At 34.8% G+C, this 10,229-nt stretch overlaps 1 protein-coding gene across 1 annotated transcript in view; it reads right to left on the reverse strand.

The window, feature by feature from the left end:
• SPAG16 (sperm associated antigen 16) overlaps window positions 1-9,870 on the reverse strand; it is a gene marked incomplete at both ends in the record, with an annotated part of 18,248 nt that extends 8,378 nt beyond the window's left edge. The window contains 3 exons of the mRNA XM_010177910.1: window positions 5,106-5,233; window positions 9,276-9,374; window positions 9,806-9,870. Coding sequence (XP_010176212.1) covers window positions 5,106-5,233; window positions 9,276-9,374; window positions 9,806-9,870 — 292 coding nt within the window. The remainder of the gene's footprint in view (window positions 1-5,105; window positions 5,234-9,275; window positions 9,375-9,805) is intronic.
• Between the last annotated feature and the right edge of the window lie 359 nt (window positions 9,871-10,229).

Raw genomic sequence — 10,229 nt, forward strand, 5'->3', positions numbered from 1 at the left:
CAAATTGATCAAAAAATGTGACTGCCACCACACAAAATAAATGCTTTGGCAGAATCACGCTTTTTCAAGGAATTGTTATAAGCTATCAGTATTTGTCAAACTATTTCAAAAGACATCAAGATTCAAGTCTACATATACGAGCACAAGATGCTTCTGTGCAAGGGGACATTACAGAGGTGATTCCAGAATCCAGCACACCTCTGTACAAAACATCTATTTCTTCATTTACTTCTGTCCCAGAAGACAGAAGAGCAAGACCTTCCATTGGTATGAACTTTTACAGACCCACTGAAGACAAAGACACTGTGTACTAGTGTAGCCATGATATCAGTTCAGCATAGGTTCAATGGAGCTATAAATAATTTATATCAGATAAGACTACAGCCCCACAATCTTCCTCCCTGCTGATCTTGACTGCAGCTGGAAGATATTCTGGGTGGGAACTCACCAGAAGGAATAATACAAATATTATTTGACTTTTCAAGGGAAAAATATATTGAATCTGTGCAATTTTTTTCTAAGTAAAAAGAAAATATGAAAAGAACAGCAGCAATTAGAGAAAAAAAAATAGAGACACTAAATGCCATCTCCTGTACTTGGGCACAAGGAGCAGATTTGAAACTCAAAGACAGTAATCACCGTATTCCTAGATCAATAAAATACATTGCAGAAACAAAAAGTGTTTGTAGAATAAGGGATTCTTACTTCACAAGTAACTCTTACTTAACATCCTCCAGAAAAATTAAGGGAAATGTTAGAAACTTACGTCCAAATGACTTCCTATGGTCACCTACTTATCTGCATTCTGTGGATACTTCTAGGAATGCTCATCCCTCTGAATTAAGCTGTCACTCACATTCACTGCCAGCAGATAAAAGGGTTTTCAAAAGATAAACTGAACATGTCCAAACAAAACTCATTCTATCACCACTTCATTTCCTTAAGCAAATTACAGTAGCAACAAGCTTTAATACTAAAGCAAGCTTAGTCTTCCCCTCAACAATAAACACCAACTGAAGAGCAGGTACAATTCCTACTGGAAATCTTGAAAATAAGGGCACTTCTCATTGCAAATGATCACAACTCTAAATACTCCTTTACTTTCCAGAAAAATACCTTCACTAAAAGCCTTAACTGCACCTCATGAAAGTGATCCAATTTCTGCACGAAGACACGTCAGACATGTATAATTGATTAACTTAGCCTCCAGCAGAGCCAAGAACTCTGAAAGACAATTTTAATTACATACAATTAATACCAATAAATTCACTCTGCCCTTGTCTAAGAACACAACTAAAAAAATCAAAGCTTTGTACATGTAGTAGAAATGGAATAGAACACCACACAACAAAACCACATTGTAAAGTCACATTATCTTTCACCAACCTAGTCCTGTAAAACATACAGAACTCCTACATACATAGCTGACTGCCACACAGCTATTGTTCTTTCCATTATAGAAGGGAACCGTGATGCCAATTAAATTTGTTAGTTCCACACATACACAAACATTTTGCTAAGCTTTTCAGAACAACTGGGTTATTCTTGAATCACTACTTAAAATTAAACAAGAATCTGGAAAACTAAGGAAGAGACGGTCAACTCTGATTTTATGAACAAAGCTCAGTGCAGACTGACTACAAACTATACATTATTACTATACACATTACATGGAATTCAAGTTCCTAAGCGTTCTAAAGTAATCAGAATGAAGAGAAGCCCTGCAATAAACTAATTGATGGGTAGGTCAGGATAATCCTTCACCAAGGGACAATTCACCTAGAGATACATTCAGGGATTAAAAATTCAAGTTTTACCTTTTAAAAGAACTTCTTACTGAAAATTATCATTCCAATTGATAACCTCTTAAGCAGTTTCAACAGAAGGTTAAGAAAGAAATGAGCACAGAAAAACAAAGCACCTTTCTGCCCTAGTGTACTCCTCTAATCTATGATGCCATATAAGTAGAAAATTTATATTATCACGCTATGCTTGTTATGTAGGCAAAAAAGTAGCTATGTCCAGGTGGCTCTTTTGCAAATCAAATTTGATGTTACTTCACTTGTGTTCTGAGCCAGTTCTAATCCAAAAAATGGGTATGTTTTAGGGTGATGCTGTCCTGGAACTGATAAATCTGGTTTCCCTCAGGATTTATGAGCTCAGAGGACAATGTACATTAATGTGTCCATATGATTTCCAGACCAAAAAGGAGACTGAGCAGAGGAAACTTAAGTCTGCCTGAAACACACAGATTGTTTCCACAGTCTTCAGGTTGCTGTGACACAGAGGATCACAACCTATAACTATTTTCTTCTTTCTGCAAAAGAAAGTTTTTTGGAACAAGCCTACCTTTATGCTCAGAGAAGGCACAGTAGCTTTGCTGCATCTGCTCTGTTATGCACAACCCAGGCAATCTCAGCAAGGCGTACACAAAACAGACCTTGCTTGGTCACACAAATCTATTCCTAATTTTAACCACATCAAACAGAAAAAAATTTCAAATCATGTTTCTGTGATTAGTCTGCAGCTCTCCTTTTACTCAAACTGAAACACTGCCAGGTCTCTAGGAACATTTAGTCAGAGTTTACCAGTCCAATGAGTGTACTAACTAATCACAGTGATAGCTCCGTGTGTAAGTGTGAACAGCAAGTGATTCATCTGCTCGTCAGACTAGCAACACACTGCCAGCAGCAGCCAGCTCTTTGGGATTAGCAGGTATAGACTGTCAGGTGCCTCAATTTACAGCAGATCAGCCCTTGCACTTCATAGTCCAAAGCTGTCAATCCAATATCTTTATTAAGCAACAAAAGCACTATAAAGTACTGTACAGCAAAGGAATAGAAAATTTAATAGAAAATTAGATATTCTAAAAATAATTTAAGTTTAATTTTAAGTTCCTTAAACTATAACTGGATGAAAAAAGTGTATATGCAAAAAAATGACATAAGTAAAAAAAAAAATCACTAGAAGTCTGATAAAATTATTCATTACCTCATAGAAAAAGAGTGTGTTTGGCTTAACATAATCAAATCACGACATTTTACGCAGATGGATGGGATAACAGAATGTTTTCTCAAACTTTGAAATAAACACAGATAATTTGGACCAATTTAAGTGACCTTTAGATCTCAGACAGACAATTACTTCAAAGCAAGCCTTTTGATAAATTTTCTCTACGTTAATTAATTTCTCATTTTAAATTCCATTAGTACTTGATCACCACAGCATGAGAGCTAGTGTCATCCCAATACATAATGAGGAACCTGAATACACTAATATGCTCTCACTTTCATTAATATTGTAAATTATCTATTTCAAACCAACATGAAACATTTTGAAATAAGGTATTAAGGCAGAAAAAGTCTCAATATAGTAAGATTAGATCCTATCATGCTGAGCTCACTTGTAATGCTAGTAAAATTAAAAATATTACTTATAGAGAAAAATATATGTATAGCTAAGAATTTACAAGATAGAGCCTGCTAAGACCTGCTCTTGCTCTGTTAAAAAGCAATTTAATCTTGCCATTGATATAAATTCAGACTCTAAGTGCTTCAAAGAAAGTTGTAGTTTCATAAAAGGTCACTATTTATATCTATCTAGTATTAATTATCTTTTTCCATAAAAAAATGTTAAACTTGTTCAAATGTAATGCTATTCATATCCATTCTTTTGTAGAAGAAGAATACAGAACTATAGTGCTCCTTGTCTAAGGAATCATTTAAGTCACATAGTTACACAAAGAATACCCACATCATTATTCATTCCAAAGGCAATGCCTGATTGGTGAGCTCTACTCTAATAAGACCACAGCCTTGCAAACGACAGCAGTGATTTCCTCATTAGAGGATATTTCTAAGAAAATATAAAAGCTTCAAGCTTTCTGTAGGAAAAAATCAAATTTTTCTAACTTCACAAGTTTAGTAATTTTCAAATCAAACAATTTCAAAAGATTTTATGAACAAATCTCAACCTGTGATGTTTAAAGACTGGCTACAAGATAATTCAGGGAGGTATTTCCACTTCTCAGAATCTTTGCAATGGAACTTGCAGATTCAAAGCAAGCTCCTGAAAGTATTTCAATAGAACTTTATTACAAGCATAATCTTTTGTTCCAAAATAATTCAGCTCTCCTCAAGTTTTGCAGCACTCCTAGCACATCATTCTTAATCAGTATTAAAAAAGTATACACCCTGTGGGATTCCACATATGAAGTGAGTGGTGGAGAAAGCAGAGTATTTATACAAAGGTGCATTTTTAAAGTTCTGTGACAGGTACAGACAAAACCTCTGTAAGCTGGGGAAAAGAAGATAGCAACAACTCAAGAGTTTACCCTACTGATTACTACATGAACTTTTAAAAGAAAACAGACTAACCAACCATATTATTTTGACTGATGTACCAAAAATTATCAAGTATCAAAAACTGTGATTATTCTACTTCAAAATGCAAGGTAATTACAATGAATGCAATACCCAAACAAGTAAAGTGAAAATACTATGCCATACTACAAAACAGTCTGTTTTTAAGCAGGCACCTAAGTTCTGGAAAGCAAGGAAATAACAAAGCCACGTGAGTTCTCAGTACTGCTGAAATGAAATGCTGGTCATTTTGCATTGGCCTCGTTTGATCCAATGATGACTTCTGCACTGCAGATGGTTTCTAGTTTTCATTGGTAGTCAGTGGAGAGCAGAATATACTTGCAAAAATATAATTTAATTAATTTCATTTTAAAGGAGATGGCTTAAACAACTCAGCCAAGCCGCATCCGGAAAATATTTCTCTTCATTGGTCACAACAGAATCCTTAGGTGACCACTTAACGTTTGTAAATGCGTAGAGTTAGGTGAAATACATACAGTCCTTCGAAGGTATCTGCTGAGGAGATCCCTGGAGGCAGCCTTCTTCAAAGTCTGTCCTTAAAACAAAACTTTGCACCCTCATTTGCAGCATGAATATATTTATTTGGTAAAACATTATTTATTTAAGAATAAATTGCACTCTGAAGAGTTTTCAGGAAATATATCCCAAAATACCAGAAATATTTGAATCCTGAGCATCTACTTCCTAATTCTCAAATTAAAATGGTCATTTAAAATATTTTACCATTCAGTCTGGAAGCAGTCAAGAGTTCTGGACATTCCCAATCTGACCAGGAAATTGCAAAAGAAGTCATCCATCGCTTCAGGTATTTCAGACATTGATGTCTCAGAAGTTGGAACTGATTGCGAAGCCTGAAATTAACATTTGATAACTGTTATTAAAGCTAAAAGACAAATGTAATTATCATATCTATTTGTGAAGTCATCTAAAGTCACAGATCTACTGGAGTACAGCTGCATGTTTCCTTGTCTTTTTTGATCAGATCTGTAATCACTGATACTTCTAATGTCAAGGTCTGTGAAAGGTTATAGAGAAATAACTCAAAAATCACCTGATTTAAGCACATATTCTGAACCTGATATGGGCTTGAAACTATTTAAACTGATTATCTTCTGTCACTGACCAGAGAGAAAATGTTAGTTCTCATACTCCTGTACTCTGCAGCAGCCTCCAAAACTATTGATGAGAAAAATCAGTACTATCATCTAATGACAAATGCAAAAGTCCAAGGTGACAGTAAAACGTCTCATATTCTTTTTGTAATGATACATGCAATGGAGAGAGACTGAAAAAGCTGCATCTCCATCATTAGATCTCTTAGGAAGTCTCAAAGATCAATTCTCCTTTTTCTTCTCAACATCCATATGCAGACGCTGAGTGAAGCTGCCAGACAACGTTGCTGTAAGTGTTAGCGGAATGCAGATGGTGCACTGAGGCTTCATATGCAGCTCCTCCAGTGCCATCAAGATAGACAGCTATGCAGATAAGATCAGTTCATGGGTCAAGCACAGTTGCCAAAAGCAGAATCAAAATAAAACAGAGCAATCCTACTACTGAGCAGGGGAAAAAAAAAAATCCCTTTCACAGCTTTCTGTTGCATTGCAAATTTCTTTCCTTCACCCAACCCTACCCAGCCCACTCAGTGCACAGCTTGATATTAAGCTCTCCTAGAGACCGCAAGATACAAGGAGAGATGGAAAAAATAAAATATGAGCCAGTCTGAGACTACCCTCCCTGACCCTGCAAAATGCATTTAAAGATAACCAGATGAGAGGGACTGCCACACTTGGCAGCCAAAGCAATGGCCTTAATTCATTCAGACTTCAAATAAATTACAGCAACTTGACATACCTAAGTGTGAAGCTCTCGGCTACGATGGACTTGCTCAACAATGCAGGCTACTAAGATAAGATACTGCACATGCCTGTCCTCCTGGTGAGAGGACAACAGAACAAACCCAGGCTTGACAACTACGACTATAATGCGCTCTTGAAAAACTCTGATTCCATGATAATGTGAGCTACAGGTTATTAATGCCTCTGCAGAGAAGCAGAAAGCTTCCATACGTGCCTACCTTCTTTTCTTCATTTCAATACTAGCAAAACTAAAAAAAGATTCCAGTGAGATATTCCTCAAGGCATGCTAAAGGCTGTGACTGCAAATTACTTCCTTGATCAATTTAAGAAAGAATCTGTAGGCCACGGATTTCTGATAACTCCATCCATTTATGGCTTATTCACATCCTTAGTGAGAGCTCTAGCAACATGACTATGTAAGTTACCTGGAGATAAAGGCATTTCTCTTGATAAACTAAAACCACACGGCATTCTCTACACTGGAAAATCTCACAACCCTTTTGTATAATACTGAAAATGTTGTGTTTAATCCAAGCAACCTACCTAATATAAACAGAAAGAATTGTACATGTGCCATCAAGATCATGTAACACTGTATTATGAATAATACAATATGCCAAGCGCAATGTAGTATTTACCATATTTTCATTACTAGAGCTACAGTACATCAGACAGGTCTATTTTCTAATTGTGGTAATACAAGAAGCAAAGAGTAAATCTGCAGACAGGCAGCTGCATCCCTTTTCTTGCTTCTTTTCTGCCTTTATTCTAAGCGAGGCAAATGTCTAACGTTGTCACTTGTAGTTTCCCAAACACATCTATAAACGTAGTCTTCAGAAGAAATGACACGGCTTGATTCCCTTAATAAATGGAAATATGATAGGAACTCATTTCATCCATGCAGAAGAGAATTTATTAGCTAGATACAAGCACTGAAAAATCATTTCAGGAACCGAAGCTCGAGCAGGGAACAATATAGGGAAAAATGAATGCAGTCTAACAGGCACAGTGTTGGAGCGGTGTCTCAGGAAACCAGAATTAAATTCTTAGCTCTTCTCCAGACTTTGTGAGTGATACCAGGCTGGCCACTTTCTTTATCTTAACCTTGGATGACAACCCATAGAATGATGTAACAGTAATTTTTTGTATATATTTATCTACTTCGAAATAAGGAAAAAACAATCTACCAATTAATGTGGTGCAAGACACCCTACAGATTTTAAATTATTCTGACCATTAAGTCAAAATCAACAAGCTAAATATGTGCTTTGTTAAATATTTATTGGCTAAATTTTTTAATTAGAATCTTCAAACCATTTTGAGTGCAAGGATTGCAAATAAGGCCAGCAAAATAAATTAATTACTAAGTGTTTAATCTTAAGGACTTCTACAATACTCGCAAAAAATTCTGTCCAATTAAGAAAGATTAACACCAAATAAATTAATAAATTCTCCAAAAAATAAAATGAGATGTGCTTACAAGACTTGTTAAACTAAAAAAAAAAAAGAATAAAAAAGGGAAATCAAAGATTTTTAACACGATCAAATAAATTATAAATCAGACCTACATAAAATATCAGGTTGATGAACAGCAATGTGACTGCAGATTACCATTTGGGATATTAAGAAAATAAAGATCCTGGAAGTGAAGTGTAAGAGCTGTAACTACTGAAGAGGGTAATTCAGCCAGCTCGCTTTGTGTGCGCAGTTTTCCACAAGTTCTCTACCCTTTTTCTGGGATCCCTATCAGCTGAAGATTTTCTTTCATATGCAAAATATTCTATTGCTTGTGTTTTAAAATAATTTATATTACTTTACAGTGTCTCAAAACAAGGACAACAGAAAAAAATAATCCTGAATTGTGACTGAAAAGGACAAAAGGACTAGAACAGGAACAGGCAGAATCACTGCTATCCAAGGCAGTTACCCAGGGAAGTTCTACCACTCAAAGTTAAACAAATCAACAAAGAGGTAAAAGATTATTTAATTATTGCACTGTCAAAAGATCAAGAGATGAAAAATATTTTTCCTTGTTTCACTTTTTATGTGAATGTCAACTCACACAGTAGAACAGACATAACTTTAGGTATCCCTAAAGAACACTAAGAATTTCCACTACCTAATTAGCATTAAGCATGTTCAGTTTTAAAAACTTCTACTATCTTTCCCTGAATTTTCAAGCATATTCAGTTTCTAAACACGAGACCCCAGTATTGTCAGTCTTCATTTAAAGTTTGATCTAAAATACAAACCTGATCTGTTGTTATGCACTAATGCACAAGAAAATACACATTTTTTCCTCCATTTCAATGTTAAGAATCATTCACATTTTATCTTTTCATTATTAATCATTTGCTTTTGCAAAACAAAGACTATGACAATAGCTTACTGATGAGGCTATAAGATAGTGGTGATATTAGAAGCACAGCAGGGAAAAGCACTTCTCCATTAGATTGTTATCAGCAAGTAAATTCAGGTGAATCAGAGTTTGGAAAATGCAATATAACAATCTCATTGTGTAACTCTGAACTACTACATGACTCTTTTGAAATCAAACTGTAAATGTAAGAAGTGTCAAAAACTAATGGTGTGAAGTGATTGATAATTTCATTAATATTTTGATTTTACATAATGTAGCAGCCCATTCTTTATTGTCAATATATGAATAATCTTTTTTTAGCAAAATATTCACACTCATTCAATCTACTCAGATGAAGAAACAAACTCTAAAATACTGATATATTTTAATAACATTAATATATTTTAAATAATGGATCTATATATTTGTTACCTATATTTGAAATAACAGGTTGCTTACAGAACCTAAAATGAACAAGAGTTAAAGGAAGATGAAACCCAGGAAATGTAAGTTGCCCTTTCCACTGTGGCACAGAAACACCTAGAAACTTCTAAAAAATAAGAAACAATCTTTTCCACACAAATATTTCATAATTAAAATTAATTATGATGAGTAAATTTTAAACCACCAATGCCACCTGAATTATAGACAATGTTACAACATTTAAGAAGTTCTTACTAAAATTTGGGCATCTTCAGCCTCCTCTTGAATAGTCTGCAGAGCCTCTAACAGATCCTCATCATCTTCCTGAAGACTAAATTCATCATCTGCTGGAACCTAAATGAAATTATTTAAAGCAACCATATCAGTATATTTTATTCAGAATTCATATTCTTTCAGAATACAACTGTTTCCACACCCAGTACAACTACTGAAGATAATATCATTCTCCTTAAAATAATATTTTGCCATATTTAAATAGAATTTATATTAGCAAAACATTCTTTATAAAAAAGCTGAAACATCTAAATAGAAATAATTGTAGCTTTTAAAAAGTATTTAATGTTCAAATAAAAGTAAGACATAACAAATCAACTGACATTAAATTTTCCCTTGAAAAATAAAGATATGCCCAGCACCATCACACTTTATAAAAGGAGATTTGTGTCATTCCTCCTAGGATGTTTTTATGACTGATGAAGTGAAACAAAAGAATGAAACATGAACACTACTACATGTATCAGAAGATTATAAATTTAGTGAATTACCTCCTCATATTGATAATCATCTTTAGAATCATCTGTTACAGTAACATCTGCAGATTTTGTTAAGTCTGAAACAGCTGATGCACATGATGAGTTCCAACTTCAAAAATGTATCATAAACCAACCATCTATAAACCATCTATTCCCACCCCCTTTGCCCTTGTTCTTTATGACATAAGACTTTACACTTTCGAGCTTTCTTCAGCCTTGAGGTGAACGTGCCCAGCTCCAGTGAAAACTATGTCTGTACACAGATTCTAAGTCTTCACAGCAGGTTTAAACACAAATAAAATTTGTCTCATCAGATGTGTCAGAGTTAGAAGTCAAGCACTGTTCACAGTTAAGCAGTAGCTAAATTCTGCTCTCAGAATCATCAGTTTTCACAGGGGGTCTTACTGCATTTGGACTTTACGCTTCTAAGCATAAG

This window comes from Antrostomus carolinensis, unplaced genomic scaffold, assembly GCF_000700745.2.
Source record: "Antrostomus carolinensis isolate BGI_N321 unplaced genomic scaffold, ASM70074v2 scaffold25381, whole genome shotgun sequence".
In the NCBI taxonomy this organism is placed as follows: domain Eukaryota; kingdom Metazoa; phylum Chordata; class Aves; order Caprimulgiformes; family Caprimulgidae; genus Antrostomus; species Antrostomus carolinensis.